Source organism: Micropterus salmoides, unplaced genomic scaffold (assembly GCF_014851395.1).
Source record: "Micropterus salmoides isolate LMB-PRFRI ecotype aquatic unplaced genomic scaffold, ASM1485139v1 Ms_hic_scaffold_16, whole genome shotgun sequence".
In the NCBI taxonomy this organism is placed as follows: domain Eukaryota; kingdom Metazoa; phylum Chordata; class Actinopteri; order Centrarchiformes; family Centrarchidae; genus Micropterus; species Micropterus salmoides.
The window spans coordinates 27,547,974-27,569,335 of record NW_024040707.1 but is presented as its reverse complement, the minus strand read 5'-3'; the positions used below and the strand labels follow the sequence as shown (position 1 = coordinate 27,569,335).

General features: G+C 41.8%; 2 protein-coding genes across 2 annotated transcripts in view; one reads left to right on the top strand and one right to left on the bottom strand.

Annotated features, from left to right (window-relative positions):
- Positions 1–258: 258 nt before the first annotated feature.
- b3gnt7l (UDP-GlcNAc:betaGal beta-1,3-N-acetylglucosaminyltransferase 7, like) lies at positions 259–2,617 on the top strand. The gene has a single exon (XM_038723198.1). It carries the CDS (start codon positions 556–558, stop codon positions 1,786–1,788), a length of 1,233 nt encoding a protein of 410 aa, XP_038579126.1. The 5' UTR covers positions 259–555; the 3' UTR covers positions 1,789–2,617.
- Positions 2,618–3,594: 977 nt separating this feature from the next.
- Positions 3,595–21,362, bottom strand: part of cep104 (centrosomal protein 104) — a 60,786-nt gene continuing 43,018 nt past the window's right edge. The window contains 9 exon segments of the mRNA XM_038723195.1: positions 3,595–3,933; positions 5,415–5,502; positions 8,015–8,082; positions 9,228–9,366; positions 9,477–9,585; positions 9,837–9,909; positions 10,697–10,784; positions 11,007–11,096; positions 11,968–12,168. Of these exon segments, the coding sequence (XP_038579123.1) occupies positions 3,800–3,933; positions 5,415–5,502; positions 8,015–8,082; positions 9,228–9,366; positions 9,477–9,585; positions 9,837–9,909; positions 10,697–10,784; positions 11,007–11,096; positions 11,968–12,168 (990 nt within the window). The 3' untranslated portion in view covers positions 3,595–3,799.

Below are 21,362 nucleotides of genomic sequence, written 5' to 3'. Positions count from 1 at the left end.
TTATGTCTTACTAGGACGCCTAACAGGCCTATTGTTAATATTGTTAATTAAGGAATCTAAAGAAAATTGACAAAATTGTAGCTTTAAGATGGTGGACACCTGGTATGTGAGAAATGGGAAACCTGCTGGTCCCGGATCAGTGTCATATAGGGGGAGGAGATATTTGGAAGGGGGGCTTTGGGGGAGAGAGAGAGAGAGAGAGAGAGAGAGAGAGAGAGAGAGAGAGAGAGAGAGAGAGAGAACCCTCCTGCAGCAGGTCTCCATTACAGTCTGTGTGCAGACAGAGGGCAGAGAAGAAGCCCGGGGACATGCTGCGTATTTGGCATCATTTTCCTGCACCGAGAGGCGATGTGTGACTTCACTGAGCGCCGTCATGGGCAAAAGGGCCCCCGGGGCCACTTCAGTGTCAGCGCTCTCACACAGCCGAAGACGCACCTCTGGTGTCCAAATGAGCAGGGGCAGGTGTCGGGGACTCCACTCGGGCGCACAGTTGTGAAACACTATGAAGGCAAATGGTCCAGCATCTGAGGGTCTCTGGGCGCCGCAGTGAGAGCCATGGATCACTTTTTCCGCAGAAAGCGGATCGGTCTGCTGAAGCCCCTGCTGAGTCTATCTCTGGTATTCGCCTCCTTTCTTATGATCCACAAGCTGAAACTTGCAGAGAAGGAGGGAGTGGGAGTTAAACATACGAGGGATGCCGGATGGTGCGGCTCCGAGTGTTTTTCATTCAAGAAGGGACTGAAAAATAGTTTAGGGAGCTCAGACTCTCCGGTACTTAGCAACAACTTGGATGCGCAGCGGGTCTCTAACGGGACCTCTGCTTCCTGGGACGCACAAGTTCTCAACTGCAGTGAGGACGCGTCGGTGAGGACCCAGGACTGGTTCCGCCGCTTGGACCCGCGATTTCACCAGTTTGTTCTGCACAGACACTGCAGGTACTTCCCCATGCGCATCAACCACCCGGAGAAATGCGTGGATGGGAAGGTGCACCTCCTCATGGTGGTCAAATCCGTTATCGAGCAGCATGACCGGCGGGAGGCGGTGCGCAAAACCTGGGGCAAGGAGCACACTGTGGATGGGAAGAAGATCAAAACTTTATTTCTTCTGGGAAGCCCGACGACTGGAAAAGACACCAAGAACCTCCAGAAATTGATCGAGTACGAGAACCTGATCTATGGGGACATCCTCCAGTGGGACTTCATGGACACCTTCTTCAACCTGACCCTGAAAGAGGTCAACTTTCTCAAATGGTTCGACATCTACTGCTCAGGCGTACAGTTCATATTCAAGGGAGACGATGACGTGTTTGTGAATACGCACAATCTGCTGGAGCTCATCGGCTTCAAAGTGGAGGAGCGCAAAGAGGCCGATTTGTTTGTGGGGGACACCATCTCCAAGGCGATCCCCATCCGAAACCGGCAGAGCAAGTACTACATTCCCAAAGAGCTGTACGATAAGCCATATCCACCTTATGTCGGAGGTGGGGGGTTTCTCATGTCCTCCCAGCTGGCCAGGAGGCTCTTCGTGGTCTCAGAGGACCTAGAGTTGTACCCGATTGACGATGTGTTTTTGGGGATGTGCCTACAGAAGCTTCACTTGGCCCCAGAGATGCACCCGGGCTTCAGGACCTTCGGCATCACCAGACGCAGGGTGAGCTCCATGAACAGCGAGCCATGCTTTTATAAAAACCTCATCGTGGTGCACAAACTGAGCTCGGAGGAGCTGCTCAGGATGTGGAGCGTGGTGCACAACGAGGAACTGGTTTGCGCTCAAAGGACCTCCATATGATTGTTAATTGTCAATTAATATAAACGAAAGTAAATCAATTCATTAAAGCTGAACTGCTGGTTGGAATAGACAGAAGACCTGAGTTTTTAACTGGTCATGCATGATGATCTTCACTGACTCCCGTAGTAGGGGCATTTTCACTCAGTAATGACGCAACCATTTACAGAGTCATCAATATCAACAGCAACATTTATTTCCCAGTGATGGTTTTGTTACTACACAGAACATCCAGATGTTGCATTTCCATTTTCTGTGTGTAAAATTAAAAAAGGAGGCAAGCTATTCTGAACAGGTTGGGTTTCCTCTTCACTAGTCCTGCTACCTAAACCACTATGACTCCACAGTGTGCAAGCATCAGAGGAAGGTTTCTAGGTTTCTGATTACTGATGCAATTTCAAATTGGTGATCCATCACTAAATCTGAGAACCAGCTTTGATGCAGAGACATGGTTGTAATAGCTTCGGCGCGTTTGTGCAGGCATGAATAAGACTTGACTTGTTACATCCAGGTGTTCCTCTGAAACAGCTGATTTTATTATTATTGTGTCAATTTCTGATTTCAGGATTTCAGTGCGACTGTGAAAGTGAACTGTATGGAACACAGCACGGAGCACAGAAAGTGATTTTTTAAGGGTACTGACATTGTAAAAATCAAATGAATTGGTTTTCTTAAGTTAATATATTGTTTTATTTCAGCTTTTATTTTATTTTTAAGAGTTACTTCATTTGTGTATGATTTTGCAGAAGCAAAAACCAAAGAAACTAAAGGGATATTGTAGATTTATGTCTGATAGTGTAAATAAAACTGGAAAACCCTTGTCAACTTTGCATATATAGAATGAATGTAGCAGCATTTGATTCATATTGATGTTTGAACAGCTGGGGAACAGCACGGGAAAGATTGGGAATAAGGTGACTGTCTCAAGTTCTACAACTTTGTCAGTTTCATCTGATTGCTAAATAAAGGGTGTTAGAGTTGCTTATCACAGATACCTTCAACTCTTAGGTTTAAATAGTATCGAAAACCTTTTGTCATGTGAAACCACTTCTGCAATGTTCAACTTAATGCAGCTTTATTTAAACAAATACAGGTTCGTTTGCAGAAAAAAAAATGATGCCAAAGTAAATACAGACTTCTATGCACATAAAAACACAATAAAATATCCACTGTTGCAATAGTCCTCAATACAGAAGCACATTTAAGCCAACATGGTGGATTGGTAATTTAGAAACCAAATATACTCTCTCATACACCAACTCTAATCAAGTTGTTTAGTTGTTTCTCCACTAATACAACAGTTACTGTTCTCACACAGATTAATTAAGAATTTACCCTCCTATCATTACAATTTGTAAACACCTCATACTGTTTTAAGGTTGTTTCTGTTAGTTCTTGGCTGTAGACGAATCACAGATATATTACAATCAATATCGTCATAACACTGTACTATAGAAGTAGTAAAATTATAGCTATTATTATGAGTTCTTAACTCTGACTTTGTGGCTAAAATCATTTTAAAGCCATTGAAGTGCCTTAAACTGTTTGTTGATTCAGCAGAAATCAAGTAGACTTGAAAAAAAAAACATAAAACAGGTGCTATACAAATTCTACTGTATAGCGTACATTCATCTGCATTTTGTGTTTATATCATTTGAATAACTCTGTTAAGTTAAAAGGTCGACTTGTGAGCATATAAAACTGTGCCATCTACTCAAGATTGTCAGTAGGCATTAAGGAAAACAAATTAAAGTCCAAACTGTGCTGAAAATTCAGCGGTGAAGAATCATCTCTTTGGCAAAGTGCTACTTCATTTCTTTTATATAATTTATTTAAGATAAGAAATAAAAATAAATATGTAAACAGATGGCAAAGCGTGAAGCTGACAGCAAAGCTACACTCAGGTTGTCCGTGGCTGTAGGACTGAAACATCGTGTGCTGCAGGGTTGCCAAGGGAGGAAAAGTCTTCTACTTGTAACCAAACCTCCTTCTTACTCTCCTCTCAGTACTGTTTCTAAGTGTGCTTCCCTGGTGTATGTCCTTTGGCCAGGGGTGCCAGGGCTGGGATCCGGCTGCCTCTTCCCATGGGTCTGGCTCTGGCCCCGACCGACAAGGCCTGCTTTAGCTTGGCTCCACCGACAGCCCTGCCTGGACACACACACACACACACACACACACACACACAAAATGACATCCTTACAGAAAACGTTTGTAAGCCCTTTAACACAAAGACACCCCTCTGTTCTTGTATACTATTTACCACTAAACAAAGCAGCCTGCATTACCTGCCAAGTGAGTATAAACAGAAAGGTTTCGTGACGTCAGCAGCTCATGATGATGTGGGTGCATACTGGGAGAGATCACCTCATTTCATTACGTATTGTCACTGAGTCTATGCTGCGGGTCTCTTCACAAGGCTTAATTTCAATAGATGCTAATGCTATCCAGTTCTGTCAGCCTACAAGTGGAATAACAAAATGTCAAAAAAGGCCACAGATCCTTCCCTTTATCAAACGTAAAATGGGATTAATATTATATGGCTTAACACCTTTGATAATCTATTTCCTGGGGAAAACCCTGTAAAGTACACAGATTTACAGGTTAGCTTTTGCTCCTTAAGTGTTAAATTCTGACTATGCACACAGGCAAAGTAGTGACTTATTAGAAAGGTTTTTAGAATCTATATATCAGCTGGGTCATTATGACACCTTGTGGCACCCTTGGTGTAAAAGGTCAGCGGATCTACCCTCCTGCGCGTCTGACCTCCTCTGGGACCTACCTGTTGTTATCAAAGTTGCTTTAAGTTATGATCCTTAAGATTTCAGTCCTGGTTGATTTGGCAACACACGTGTTACTGGTGATAACTGCTGGTGTGTTTTATAACACAGCTTCCAGACTTTTAGACCACTGCGGCCAAAAAAACCCCACTCCTTGAGCTGCTACACTTTCAGAAATGCAACAGACGAAGAGCGAGTGGTTAACAATGTGTTTACAGCGCAGGCGAACAAAACATGGGCTGAGAGGAATCACAGAACCGTGTTGTTTTAATAAAGGGACAGTCAGCAATGTTGGCAACAGAAAAAACTCAACTCATCGGCTTTTGTCTTTTGCATCATGTCCAGTATGTGCGTGCATCGTTTCCTGTGATCTATCGGTACACATGCATGGGTACACAATTTAAATAAAAATGGGGTGTGATATAATGAGCCTGATGGATTATAACTTTAATATATTCAGCAGCGGTCCTCTAGCCCAACAGTCACATCAAGATGGTGATCAGTTAGTTATTAGTAAGTAATGTGACATGTCACTCAACAAAACAATGGACATCCACACTCATAGAACTGTACAAAAAGTAGTGTTTTGTGATATGATGTAGCTGTAACTGGGTGTTTCAATCATTAACAATCTACCTGCAACCGTTAATATGATTGTGAAATATCACTCAAAATGTATAAGCTGCAAATTAAATCCGCCACTATTTTCATGTGCCTCATGCTGTGAGTCAGGAAACCATAGTGGAAAAGCTGCAACATGAAATTTTACCAACAAGCATGGGCACTTTGTGTAGCTCCAACACTGAGCGTTGGGGAGGTAAGGTGTAAGCAGAGGGTGTATGAATGCTTTACCTTGTGCTGGCTGGGTTCTCTGGGACACCACAGTCCTGCGTGAGTTTTGTTTACAGCCCTCCCTTCCCATGAGGTGAGCCTTCCAGGCCTGGAACAGGGACAAAAGTAGCTCAGTGAGTCCGTTTATCTCAAAGGTACTTTCTCAATCGGGACAACCATGGGTGACTGAAGGCCCAGTCAGGGCCCGAATGGCTGCCCTCCCTCCCACTAACACTGTAGTCTTTCATTGGGTCTACGCTCAGAGCTCTGGCAGTGAGAGTGAAACTTTGTGAGGTTTTTTCTTTATTAATTTTTAAGGGTGTGTGGGGTGAGAGACTGCATGTTGTGAATCAGATTTTGAATCACAGCAGAAATTGAGTTACAACTCAGGTTCTTTAGCGTTAGTTAGTTTATCTCTGCCTGTTTTGTTTATTTGATTTTGGTCAGTCTGTTCTGTGATTCTTGTTTCTGCATGTTTACCTGTCTTGTTTGGTTGTGGTGTGTATATTGGTTGGTGTCCATGTACCTGTTAAGTGTTTTACATTATGTTCTAGGTGTGGAGCATGAAGGGACTGCAAACTTTCACTTTCACTTTGTTGTCCAACCATGTGTTGTATACCGATAATGATTCTTGATCACTAATAGGTTGTTCAAAGCTTTACTTAATAGTTTGAAAATAGTTTCATGTAGTTCTTCTGGCTTTTATATTTATTCCAAACCAACTGCTGCCACGACTTGCATTAACATAAAAAATACATTACTCCTTGAAATTGTTTACAGCCAAAGTCAAATCATTATAGTTGGTTTGGGAAAAGTGGGCAAAAGAGAGTGGCTAAACAAAATTTTGTTTTGTTTTGTTACAGACAAGAACTCAGAGTGGACAATCCCCAACCTCACATAATGATGTCTCTTAAACAAATAATTCTATAACCAATCACAAGCCTTTCCTGGACCCTCACCAGTTTGCTTTCAGATCCACAGAGGATGCCATCTCCACTGCCCTCCACTCAGCCTGAGAAAAACAGTACCTACTGTACATCAGAATGCTGTCTGTGGATTTCAGCTCAGTGTTCAACACAATCTCCCCATGAAGCTGATCAGCAAACTCAGCACTCTGGGTTTAAATACAACACTCTGCACCTGGATACTGGACTTCCTCACACCCCAGTCAGTTCGGATTGGAGGACTCACCTCCTCCACTCTAGTGCTCAACACCGGAGCCCCCCAGGTCTGTGTGCTCAGCCCCCTCCTGTTCACGCTGTAAACCCACGACTGCATCTCCGACATGGAGAGAACTCTGTTGTGAAGTTCGCAGATGACACCACCATCAAACTTCTAATGTGTAAATTAATCATTCCAAGGCCATTTCTGTTCTTAAAGGTAAGGGTTAAATAGAATAAGTTATAAACTACCTCTATCAACCTATCAAGCAGCAATCCAAATGGAGGTACTCTTGTCTTGTACAGTGTTGTAATTGACTGTCCGGCTTCCCAGAGTCGGAAGTGGGTGTTTGTGCACCTTCCGCATACCATTGTGCCTTCTTGAAAGACGAGTTGCATGATTCATTAGACTCCACAATGACAGAAACGTAACAGAAGACAAATGGAAGGAGACACTGTTCCTACATCTTTTAGTGGGGCGGAGAATCTTTTACACTGCATGTCTTTTGAAAAGTTCTCTATCACACAAAAAGTTGACAGTTTACTACCCTGTGATTATTTATATAATATCCATAGTTGAGATTATATTTAATGTATGCTAATATTTTTGTATAACCTACTTTCATGACATATCCTCATTGATAACTTCTAACTGTTCTAGCTAATATTTACTAGTACCAGTAAAACTGTAAATCTTTCTAGTTACAGATGAACCATTGCCCACACAATGGTGCTCACAGCACCAAGCCACCTCAACAAGAACTCCACTACTGCTGGAATTAAAGATAACCTGAATTATTAACTTCAGTCCCATGTTTATAAATAACAGCATTATCCTAAACCACCCTGACTACAAAAAAAGATTTAGGGAATGTAAATGCAAATATATATATCAAAGTTTTATCTATAAACAGCTCATTTCTGTCTTCACTACATCTTAAACTAGCGTAATAGGAATGTGAAGAATGTGATGGTACTGTATCTTATGAAAATTGAAACAGCCTATTAAGGACAAAGGCTCCCCCTGCTTTGAAGTCTTTAAACAACAACAGCGGTGTTTTACTTGAACACCTGTTTGCTCCTCAAGCCTAATTTTAGATGCTTTTAGAGTTTCTGTGTTTAATTAAAAGAGGGAACATAGAAAAGCTCAAGTTCTTTGAAAACCTCAAATGAAGCTAGATTTACCACATTTAGCTTATTTTTTTTCTTCTTCTCATAAGTTTCAATTTGTGATTGTTTAGGAAGCAGCTCTGTCCAAGTGACCTAGGTTTTTCTGTTTTTTATTTTGCAAAGAAACAACTGGCAATATAGCATATCACAAAAGCTGTGCAATGCTGTACATCAGCTCATGATTTGCTTTCTAGCCATTGCTTTACAAGGACACATAGTCACAGAGATGGGAGTGACAACTTTACTGTTGGCTCTCTCTCTCTCTTGTAATTTGCATGCACGGACTCTCACCTCCTCTCCAGGCATGAAGTTGTTGTGACACAAAGGACAGTGGTTGGAGTCTTTACCCGAGACGGGGGCTGAAACGGAAACGCAACACCTTTAAGCCACCTGTTATACAATTACAGAAAAAGCCCCCCAAAAACTCCAGAGAAAATTAGCAAATTACACCACTGAAGGAGAACAGTTTGAAATACAATACACTTTTGAGGCATGTGAACATCGGGATAAACACAGTCTATCCTAACTCATAATTACTTTAAGTTAACTCATAATCAGCAAGGGTAGGCATGTGACTGGTGGTAGACACGTAGTGTAAGCCGTGATACAGTAAGCCTCTTTCTTCAAGTTAGGAGGTACAGTAACAGTGAACTGGTAAAGGCCTGGTCACACAAGCATTTATAACTGCCATATTTCAGCTGTCAATGTCTGATACGTTTCTTTTTTAAATGGTGTTAACCTTTGTCAGCTTAGCAACTGAGCCAACTTCCTGTTAGCAAGTCAGCTAATTTTTTACCTGTTAGCTCGCTAACTAACCCCACGAATCATCACTTCACTAAACTTCTATACTTCTGTGTGTACTGGCCTTACTTAATCCCCCAATTTTAGGACAACACAGCTGGACAAGGATCTTAACTCTTAACAGTCTAACATACAGACAAAGTAACTAATAAATCGTTTTTTAAGCCCAACAGCAGAATCTCCTTGAATGGCCTGGCCTCAGTCAAACTGAGCATGTGTTTCTCTTATTGTAGATTATATTGTAGGCAGATGTACAGCTGGCTGCAGTACAGGCTTTACAGAGCATCACTGGAGCAGATACCAAGTTTCAGCTTCACCCTGTCATGTCTGGCCAAATATCTACAAACAAATATTCAATATGATGGCTTTTTGTTAGATGATGTTGACTTGTCCAAATGAATTACATCCCTTAAAATTGGGGAACTACGTATAAGGATGACAAGGGTGTAAACACTATAATATTACAGCTATGTCGCACTTACAGTCTTTGTTTCATTTCATAATCCAACAAACTGGAGCAACAAAAATGTGTAATGTTTACAATTCCGGCATGGTAACTTTGTTGCATGTCAAAGAAAATACACCTGTATAAACTAAACCAAACAAATCAAAATGACAAACAAAAAATCAGATGGTTTTCATCACATATAAAGCATTTTCAGAAAATGTCCAATGGTATGAAAGAGTGGGACTAAGAACTCACGGTTGCAGGCAGGACCTTGGACATGGCGAGCCAGATCTTCCGTGGCCATGGCCTCTGAGCAGCGTGGGCACTGGCTAAACTTGGACCTGTTTTCGCATTCACCCAGTAGGTGCTCTGTGAGGCTGGCTATCTCGACTACCTGTGAACAGAATGCTGTGAACAGAGCTGTGCACAAAGTCTGAGGTGGTGCTAGGCTGAGGTCCTTCTCTCAAGAGAACTGAAAATACCAATGAAAATATAACAGTCTACCTGTCTACATTCATCGCAGCGTCTCAGCATAGGACAGTGTTTCCAGTAGTGAAGGTCCAATCCATCCTCTGTGAATGACTCGTCCGTTTTACCGCAGAATATACACAGGCTGAAAGATCAGATCAGGCTGCAGATCAGATCATATGCCTTTACAGCATTCGCAAGTACTGCGGCACTAATGACATAAAAATATTACACTAAATGAAAGCCAAATAAATACTTATGCTGGGAAAAGAAAAAAAACACTAAACCTGTGAGTTTGAGACTAGGCTTATTTTCCATTTACATGTCGTTTTTTTTGCATCTTTCAATTATTCTAGTGATTTTTTAAAGCTCTCCATTGAATTATGAGCCACTTACTTGTCCAGATAGTTGACAGATTGTTGGACGTCATCACTGTTGGTAACCTTGTTCTGGGGCACTTTAGTGACAGCTGGAAATTAATCAGAAAGTATCTGTTACTTGTCATAACTGCACTAATTGGACGCCACCCTTTCAAGTATCGACCCAATGGGATTCAGCACTTTATAATAGAAAGACTGTACAGATGTTAAACAGGATGTAAAGACTTTGGGCAAACATGTAGGGTGCATTATTTTGTTAATAGAGCTTTGTAAATGTATGCTTTCATAGCTGGGTGGTGTGCCTGCACTCTATTTCAATAGGTTGACGGTAGAGATGGCTGGCAGCATCAGTGTCATGCCTGAGATGTTGATATAATGCATTCAAGTTGAGTTGATTCTGTTATTGACATACAAAGAAAGGTACCATCCTTGGAGATAAAGTGGTTAAACTCATGACTGCACTGTTGCTGGGCAACTGACAACAAAAGTAGACAATGAAAGGCTCCCTATGATCTTTGAAAATGGTCAATGATTTTTGCTTTTTTACATTTTAGTGCCATGCTGAAGAAACAAAAGAAAAATTAGGACAAAAGTAACTACCATGGGTTTACAAGTCACATGTCACAATTGAAGCCCTTTGAACTACCTTAAAATTTCCACTTGCATGTGGACGGATCACATTTGAAGGCATTAGTGCAAGTATTTGCACGTCTCAAAAGACTACGTCAGCCCCATATTGCTGTTTTGTGCTTCAAAGCAATACAGCCCTGGAGGTGTGCAGTATATAAGGATGTTTTACTTTATTAAAGAACAGCTTTATGTTAAGTAGGAATTGATGTGCTTTTGTCTTCTTTATATTCAAACATGTGTACGTACTTGCTTTGCCAGCTTTTTGGGACTGTTTCTCAACTTTGGCAGCTTCTTTCTTGGGCATTGGTCCTTCGATGCTTTCATGTCCTCTCTCCTTCACAAGCAAGCAGAGAAGTGTGAATAGATTCATAAGCACAGTTCCAAAAACAAATTCTATCACACAAGGAAAGCCTTAACAGCAATTTCAGATAGATGAACTGAATTTCTGACCACCTAGAGAGAAAAAATTCTACCAAGTCTGTGTGGAGTCATAAATACAAATTAGTAACCATTACAAGAAGTGATGTAATTGCAGTCTGATGACTGTTCCACCTACTGTGATCTCCTTCAAGGCAGCCAGCTGCTCCTGAAGGGAGTGGATCTCCTCCTTCTCTTTTTGCCCATCCTGCTGACCCTTCTTCACAGTCTGGGTGAAAAGTGACACACCATCAGCCTCTCAGTTTTAAATTGTCCTCTGTTTGCTTCTTTTCTCCTGTCTTTCTCCTGTTAATATAATTTCAACATCACCTCGCTAACTTTCATTTTCTTCATTTGAAGTTGAACGGCTTAAAGCTCTGCAGACTCTTTGGACTGCAGTGACAAGATGAGCACATGATCAGACATTTTAGCAGTTGAGCACTCCTCAACAGAATGGCCATTACGTAATGGGAAGACTAGGTCTCTAATAATACCTGTAAGAAATTAAGCTTGGTCACTGGGTGAGTCACAAACTTTATGTTAAAACAGTTGGAACACAAGCTGGCTTACTGACTGGGAACACTAATACAAAACATTAAAAAAAGTCAATAGATGCATGCATGGTTCTGTTTAGCCACATGCAGTAACAAAGAGACAAGACTGCCTGTAATGGCTCTGTTAAACGAAATGGCAGAGGTAGTTTACTGTCTATGCAACATGAAACACTGCCTCCTCTTCCTCGTTACTGTCAGCTTAAAAAAATAGAAAGACACGGTGTCATGTAGTCTCCTCTAAGAAGCTGAACTCTTTTCAGCTTGAGAGAGTGCTCCCATCTGCCACGTCTGACAGTTTCACCGTCCACCTACCAGCTGCTCCTTGTTGATTACAATCTGTTGAAATGAACAGTGTGAACACACCCTCTGCCTGGGAGTTTGATGCAAATTATTTTAACACAGTGAAACCCATCCAAATGTCAGAAAATTTATATTTATATATATAGAAATACGATTTTAGTTATTCAAATTTTTCTTCTTGAAGTGAAGATGTTAAGTATCAACGAGAGATTCGTTTGCATTGAAGTAAAAACAAACACTTCTTACACGAGTCTCCACCAGCTTTCCGTCAATCTTGGCAAAGCCATCGAAGAGGGATTTGTAGAGGAAGTTCTTCCGTGCGGCGGCATCATTGTGTGGAAGGTAGCTGAGAACAGCAGCTCTATACTGCTGGTACATGGATAAGATGATGCGCACTGCCAGCTCTCGAACCGCTGATGCACTGTGCTCCAAAGCTGCTGTACAGAACTGACAGAGAAAAACTGGGTTTCTAGTAACATGTGAATATTGAGCAAACATTTGACTGACTGGATGTTACTGTTCCAACATATACCATTAGACAGCTTCAGCATTGAAAAGAGACACAACCAACAGATCCACAGAGCATCAGAATGATGTTTGTGGATTTCAGCTCAGCATTCTACACAATCACCCCCTGATCGGCAAACTCAGGACTCTGGGACTGGATATTGGACTTACTCACATACAAAATCTCGCAGAGTGGTGCTCAGAGAACAATCTCCTGCTCAATGTCTGCAAAACCAAGGAGCTGATCGTTGATTTCAGGAAGAAGGAGATAAAGACACACACTCCTGTCTACATCAGTGGAGCTGAGGTGGAGCAGGTGAACAGTTTCAGGTTCCTGGGAATCAGCAGCACAGAGAACCTCACATGGTCGTCTCACATCTCCAGGCTGGTGAAGAAAGCTCAGAAACCACTATATTTTTCAGGTCAAATTCCCACGCCAACGTCTTGTCAGCTTTTACAGAGGAGCATCCTTACTGGAAACATCACTAACATGGGATGTGCACGGCCCAGGACCAGAGGCTCTGCAGCGGGGGATTAAAACTGCTCAGAAGATCATTGGTACCCATCTCCAGAGCATCAGTGATGTCGGTGAGGTGAGGTGCCTACGCAGAGCCCAAAGGATACTAAAGGACAGTACCCAACCAGCCACAGCCTGTTCACCCTGCTGCATTCTGGGAAGAGAGATAGAAGTTTCTGCTGCCACACCACCAGACTGCAGAGCAGCTTTCCCCCCCAAGCTATCAGACTCTTACACTCACATTCATCCTTAGCACTGCTCCTTTGATTATGGTTTATTTCTGTTCACCATTTTTAGAATTGCTTTTATATGTATATTGTCTGCTACGTAGCAGAAGGGAGTTTACAAACTCAGTTTCACTCTACACCCTGCTGTTTTGTGACAAATTAATCAACCTTGTACATTCATTTAAAAAATAAAGACTTTTTTGTTGTTGACATGACACTTATTTGGTACTCCAAGTATGATTTAATTTAAAATGATAAACAACAGAAAAGGGGAAAAAACTCTTCTACACACTTAGAAACCACCAGACCCATGGGCAACTAGTGATCATAAACCTGAGCGGATTACCATACGTTGACACACTTAAGTAAGCAGGTCTCTGCAGTAACCTCATATGATAACTGTCATGCATATTAGAAACCAAGTTTCCATAATCGGAGTAGGGAATTAGGGAAAACAGATTTCCCCAGCTACAAATCTCCTGGAGAAAGCCAATGTCTTGGTCACGAGATTGCATAACCGGGTTTCTATTCTTTATACCTATGCACATGTGGATGACAAAGTCAGATTATCAGACTCTCAGATTGTATCAATGCAACCATATAATCAAAATAAATATAATTCAAAGTCTGACTCAAATTGAAACTAATGCTGAACATTTGACTATTTGTAAAATTCACATGCAGGCTTATACGGAACAAATATGAAATCTGATGACAAAACAGTCAACACTCAACACAGATGTTGATTCTAATGCATGTCTTTGCCTTATGTAGGCAGTTTAAATAACTTTGTGTGTAGGTGACATACAATAAAACTTGCCTTGCCTTACCTACAGTATGCTGGGGAAACAAGGCAGGCCACAGAAAATATTCAGCGCTTGTTTTATAAAGGACGATGTCAAAGTTTTATGAAGCAATATTTGCAGTCTAGTTTCAAGTGCAAAACAGCAACATTGTAGAGAAAGTTCTTGGAGGAAAATGCACATCGTGACGTAAAAAGAGCCCATTTTCGGACATAATCTCAGTTCCAGAGGAGAAATCCCACTGGAGAGCATTAACATCCAGAGGTAAAATGTGTGCAAAGGCCCCCCATCCCTAACTCAAGAAGTTCAGGGACAGCTTCCCATTATTCTCTGTTGTCTCTGCCTACCGCCCACTTCTCATTTTAATTACTGAAATTCAATCACCACTTTTTTTCCACTCTGGCTCCCGTTTTGGAGCAGGTCACCCAGGTAACAGCGAAGGAAAGAGGAAAACCTCTGTAGAGCTGTCAAACAGGCTGGTCACATAAGCTAAAAAGGGGAAGATGCCAGTAAAAGTTTTAGCTGTGAATTTAGGGATTCAGTCATTAACCAAGTTTCTCGAGTGTATTAAATGAATTAAAAGATATAATCTATTGAGTGCGGCTACTACCACCAAACCGAAGGCACGGTGATGGTATATGCCATTTTTTGCACGTATTGGTGGGATTCATTCATATTTGGAAAGGAACATTAGATTGTAAAATCTAAGTATGAGGAATTATTTTAAGCATCACACCTACTTCACCACCTTCACTGGCACACGCTGATGCTTACATGTCTGGTATATCTAGTATATCGTTTTCTTTCTCCACTCACACACACACACACACACACACACACACACATAGTTGAAACTGTCTGATTTAGGCTGCCTAGCCACAACATACAGTATATAAGAGTTGTGAGTTTTGGTCATGCTTTGTGTGTCCTGAGGAAGAAGACAGCTATCTGTAATGGGTCGGCACAGTAAACACAAAGTTTACTGCAGCAACCAAGTACCTACCCTGAACCTTCTGTACTTTTAATTAAAAGATAAGCTGCCATGTAACAGTAACAGATCTGTATCATATCCATCTCTGTTAGCCTGGTTTTAGACATTCACAGCAAAAATCAAGGATGCATAACATTTTTAGAATCTAGGTAATATGTGTCCACAGTGCCGATGTGACAGTCAGGAGAAAAGGCAAGCTGTGGAATGAAGCACAGCCTGTCACATCTCAATCCAGACTGGAAATGTTTCCCAGGTAAACATAGGAGGCAGCCAAAACAAAGGGTACAGGCGCTGAGCAAGCTTGCACAAACATGCAAACACAGGCCACCCCATGCCACCTGTGCGGCTCTGGCTTCAGAAGGCGGAGGAACTCAGAAGAAAAACCTAACAATTTGCTCTCACTGATAAAAGCTGTTTAAAGTCAGAAGGAGGGCTGAGTGGAGGGGGATGGGTGGAGGACTGGTCGTAAACTAGAGATGGGAGGACAGGGTGGCTTGTTGTCCTGCCAGACCTGGTCAACAGTTGGATAATTTGCACGTAGATGTTAGGTCACTGCTGGAACCCAGAGGAGTGCAGGGGACGCAAAGTGAATGCCAATGGGGACAACATTGGGTGAACTCAATGGCCACAGAAAGCCAGCGAGGGACTGCAAACCTTTCAGTTACTCACACCAAAATTACTAAGCCTAACAGAAAATCTGCTTGACGGATGTCTACTTTTAAAGTCGAAGAATACAGGCTCGACACTGTGCAGATCTCTATAGAGAACATGTGCTATCATGTTAAAGAGGAAATGTTGTAATTGCTATTTCCAGATTAGAAAGAGTATCAGTGGGGAGGCAGAGTTGACTCCCCGCCAAAAAAGTATAGAAATCTTTGATGACCTGTTAGATTTTGACCGCTGACAGCTACAATGGCATTTTTGGGGGTGGCTGCTACTAGTACTTCGTGCTTTTTAAATCTATTTTTGAGATTTCACAGCTATCAAATCTCCTAAAAATGTACAGTGAGTCTAAAGCCTTGTGATCCTGAGCTAACAGGTTTAAAAAGATAATTGAGACCACAGCCATTCTCCAGTTCTGTATCAGAGAATAATTTCAATTAAAGCTGCAAGCAGCGTTGGGCGGGCCCTCGCACTTATAAGCGCGTCCGCGTGTGAGCCGGCCGAGTTGCATATTCTGGAGCTCTGCCGGTGCGGCTGTGAATTTGCTACGCGGTTATGACGCCGCATGAAGGTGTTATATGTCACTTCCTGTGTCCCCTGTGTGGAGCTACATAGCACTTGCCGCTATGAATATAAATCGGTATTGACGTGTAGATGTCTGCGTGGTGGGAGAGTTATCAAGCACGTAAAGTTTGTTTCAGATGTGAGCATGTACACTGAACAATAATGTACCCAAACAATAAAATAAATTCCTTTTATATTTCCCTGCCTTGTTGTTTATGTGTACATACAGAGGAAGAATGTGAGAACAGCACACATTTCATCGTTACTGTGTGTTAGAGCATGTGAGAACAGTGGATATTTAATACAGCCCACACCCCTAATACTGTGTAACTATAACAAGTAGAGAACAGAAGAAAAAGATGTTCTTTCTTTACAACTGTCTGCATAGCTTATTCATATTGTGTAATGAATGAAAATAAATAGGCCTACTAGGCTCCTCTCTACTTTGACATTTAAGATTAGCTGGTTTGATCCACCTTCATACACATGTGACATTACTGTACAACTTGAGAAGGTGAGTTGTTTTCTGCTCCAGCCTGCCTAAAAGAAAAGCGTTTTGTATTAAATGGACTTTAATAGCTGCTGCAGTGCAGGATGAACTCAGAACAGACCCATTTCTCACCTTATTATTCTAAATCATGCAACGAAGAAGAAGAAATGCATAATAAATCCTGGGACAAAATCTGTCCACAGCATGTAGTCTGATGAACAAGACTTGTGTTATAGCTGACTTGGGCAGTGAAATGTTTAATTTTTTTAATTCATGTGGTCATAGTTGTCCACAACTCAAATCAGAATATAAGAAGAAATGTTTTATACCACCTCAAGAAGGCTTCCTATCAGAAAGTTAGGAAGGTATTTCAAATGTACAACTGCAGTACTTAATTCTAAGTAAAGTAATTTCCCTGACATTACTGTGTTACGCATGTAACAGGTTTTATACTTCCTGTGAGTATAATCCAATCAATCTTATTTTCATACTGTATATCCGTTGTGTAATTTGATAAATTGTGTTGTGGTGCTCGCATCGGGTACAACTGACACTTCATTGCCCTCTTCAGAGAAGACTCTGACTGCAACATGCGTCTTTGTAAAGAGAGAAACGGACAAAAAAGTCTCTAACTCTGCCTGTCAGCTCGCTCTGCTCCGTTAAAACTGAATTTACCATACAGAATTGAATACGAGTGCACTCCAGATTTAGCTGCAGCTAGCTGACCGTGTGCTTCTCCCTATACCGCAGTTCTGTGTCCATGCATGCAGCAAACTGAAAGCACCGTCTGTCGGAGCGTCTACGTGAAAAGAGAAGGAAGACATTGCTGGTAGTATTGTCTTCAGAGTTGTTAAACCTCAGCGCACTGAAGGAAGCCATCTGACTGTGTGAGGGGCAAGATCGTTTATGTCTGCAGGCAGAGTAGGAGCTCTCCTGTCTGACTGGTCCACCAATAGCAGAGAAGATGACCCTTGAGACACAGCCCCTCCTCATTTGCATAATGAGGCAGAAATGCATACAAAAATTTAAAAAGACAGGCAGAAATAAATACCATGGGTGAAAATAAATAAGGTAAATAAATACAAAGGAAGAATAAAACAGACAAAAATATTAAAACACACATAAAATATACATTAAAAAATTTGTAATAAATAAAGTTGAATAAACAAATAAGGTAATTATAAAAAGGTGAATAGTAAAGGCACTAATTAAAATATATACATTTATGTCTCCTTGTATAATTTAATTACTACCAACATTTATTTATTTACTTTATTTTTTTGTGTATTTAATTGGATGCTTATTTATTTATTGAGCATTTATTTATTCTGTATTTATTTCTGACTGTGTCAGGATCGGTCCTCCATAACGGGGTGGAGAGTTATCAAGCACGTAAAGTTTGGTTCAGATGTGAGCATGTACACTGAAGTTACAACAACTTCCTGTGTCATGGCGAAGACTTGATCTCTGACGCCACGCACGGACACACCCATTGACGAAAACTCGCAAATAGCACAACTTTTCATCTTCAATGCCTTTAGAAGGCACAGCACAAATTTGAAGTCGGTCGGACTAAATCCCTAGGAGGAGTTCGTTAAAGTACGAAGTGTGTAAATCATCCAAAATTTGACGTAAAATTCAAAATGGCCTACTTCCTGTTGATTTTAGGGCATCGCTCCAAGAGGCTTTTTTGTGCGTCTGGACAAGATACACGTACCACAGAAAATTCGTGCACGTAGGTAAAACGTGCGGCGGGGGCTGCTTCGTTAAAAGTCACTTCCTGTTGCCAGCAGGTGGCGCTATGACTGTCTGTGAATGTCAGCATGTACATGTGTTCAGGGCGGGACTCTCATCCTACATGTACAGTTTGGTCCAGATGTGAGCATGTACACTGAAGTTACGACAACTTCCGTGTCATGGCGAAGAGTTGATCTTTGACGCCACGCCACGGACACGCCCATTGACGAAAACTTGCAATAGCACAACTTTTCATCTTCAATGCCTTTAGAAGGCACAGCACAAATTTGAGGTCGGTCGGACTAAATCCCTAGGAGGAGTTCGTTAAAGTACGAAGTGTGTAAATCATCCAAAATTTGACGTAAAATTCAAAATGGCCGACTTCCTGTTGGGTTTAGGCTATGGCTCCAAGAGACTTTTTTGTGCGTCTGGACAAGATACACGTACCACAGAAAATTCGTGCACGTAGGTAAAACGTGCGGCGGGGGCTGCTTCGTTAAAATTCACTTCCTGTTGCCAGCAGGTGGCGCTATGACTGTGGGTGAATGTCAGCATGTACATGTGTTCAGGGCGGGACTCTCATCCTACATGTACAGTTTGGTCCAGATGTGAGCATGTACACTGAAGTTACGACAACTTCCGTGTCATGGCGAAGAGCTGATCTTTGACGCCACGCCACGGACACGCCATTGACGAAAACTTGCAAATAGCACAACTTTCATCTTCAATGCCTTTAGAAGGCACAGCACAAATTTGAGGTCGGTCGGACTAAATCCCTAGGAGGAGTTCGTTAAAGTACGAAGTGTGTAAATCATCAAAATTTGACGTAAAATTAAAATGGCCGACTTCCTGTTGGGTTTAGGCTATGGCTCCAAGAGACTTTTTTGTGCGTCTGGACAAGATACACGTACCACAGAAAATTCGTGCACGTAGGTGAAACGTGCGGCGGGGGCTGCTTCGTTAAAGGTCACTTTCTGTTGCCAGGTGGCGCTATGACTGTGGGTGAATGTCGGCATGTATGTGTTCAGGGCGGGACTCTATCCTACATGTACAGTTTGGTCCGGATGTGAGCATGTACACTGAAGTTACAACAACTTCCTGTTTCATTGCGAATCATCGACGCCACGGACACGCCCATTGACGAAAACGCGCAAATAGCACAACTTTTCATCGTCAATGCCTTTAGAAGGCACAGCAGAAATTTGACGTCGATCGACTAAATCCCTAGGAGGAGTTCGTTAAAGTACGAAGTATGTAAATCATCCAAAAATGGCCATAAAATTCAAATGGCCGACTTCCTGTTGACTTTAGGCTATGGGTTCTTGAGGCTTTTTTGTGCGTCTTGATACGATACATGTCCCAGAGAAAATTTCGTACATGTAGGTTGAACGTGAACGAGGGGCTAATCATTTCCAATTTTCTAGGTGGCGCTAGCGAGTCATTTTGCCACGCCCATGTGCGAAACTTGTAGAATACGAAATTTTCACCGGTTCTGACATGTTTGCAAATTTTGGTGAGTTTTCGAGTATGTTTAGGCCATGTCATTGGGCTACTTTGCAGAAAAAAATAAATAAAATTAAGCTGCAAGCAGCATTGGCGGGCCCTCGCACTTGTAGCGTCCGCGCGTGCGCCGCCGAGTTGCACATTCTGGAGCTTGCCGGTGCGGCTGTGAATTTCCTACGCGGTTCCGACGCCGCATGAAGGTGTTATATGTCACTTCCTGTGTCCCCTATGTGGAGCTACATAGCACTTGCCGCTATGAATATAAATCGGTATTGGCGTGTAGATGTCTGCGGGGTGGGAGAGTTATCAAGCACGTAAAGTTTGTTTCAGATGTGAGCATGTACACTGAACAATAATGTACCCAAACAATAAAATAAATTCCTTTTATATTCCCTGCCTTGTGTTTATGTGTAGATACAGAGGAAGAATGTGAGAACAGCACACATTTCATCGTTACTGTGTTAGAGCATGTGAGAACTGTGGATACTTTTAATACAGCCCACCCTAATACTGTGTAACTATAACAAGTAGAGAACAGAAGAAAAAGATGTTCTTTCTTTACAACTGTCTGCATAGCTTATTCATATTGTTAATGATGAAAATAAATAGGCCTACTAGGCTCCTCTCTACTTTGACATTTAAGATTAGCTGGTTTGATCCACCTTCATACACATGTGACATTACTGTACAACTGAGAAAGGTGAGTTGTTTCTCTCCAGCCTGCCTAAAAGAAAGCGTTTTTGGGATTAAATGGTTTTTAGCTGCTGCAGTGCAGGATGAACTCAGAACAGACCCATTTTCACCTTATTATTCTAAATCATGCACGAAGAAGAAGAAATGCATATAATCCTGGGACAAAATCTGTCCCAAATACTGTACAGCATGTAGTCTGATGAACAAGACTTGTGATAGCTGACTTGGGCAGTGAATGTTTAATTTTTTAATTCATGTGGTCATAGTTGTCCACAACTCAAATCAGAATATAAGAAGAAATGTTTTATACCACCTGAAAAGGCTTCCTATCAGAAAGGTAGGAAGGTATTTCAAATGTACAACTGCAGTACTTAAATCTAAGTAAAGTAATTTCCCTGACATTTTTGTGTTACTTTGCTTTTAATAGACACATGTAACAGGTTTATACTTCCTGTGTTAGTAATCCATCATCTTATTTTCATACTGTATATCCGATGTGTAATTTGATAAATTGGTTGTATGTCGTGCTCGCATCTCAGAGAAGACTCTGACTGCAACATGCGTCTTTGTAAAGAGAGAAACGGACAGAAAAAGTCTCTAACTCTGCCTGTCGCTGCTCCGTTAAAACTGAATTTACCATACAGAATTGATACGAGTGCACTCCAGATTTAGCTGCAGCCAGCTGACCGTGTGCTTCTCTCTATACCGCAGTTCTGTGTCCTGCATGCAGCAAACTGATAGCACTGTCTGTTGGAGCGTCTACATGAAAGAGAAGGAAGACATTGCTGGTAGTATTGTCTTCAGAGTTGTTAACACCTCAGTGCACTGAAGGAAGCCATCTGACTGTGTGAGGGGCAAGATCGTTGATGTCTGCAGGCAGAGTAGGAGCTCTCCTGTCTGACTGGTCCACCAATAGCAGAGAAGATGACCCCTTGAGACACAGCCC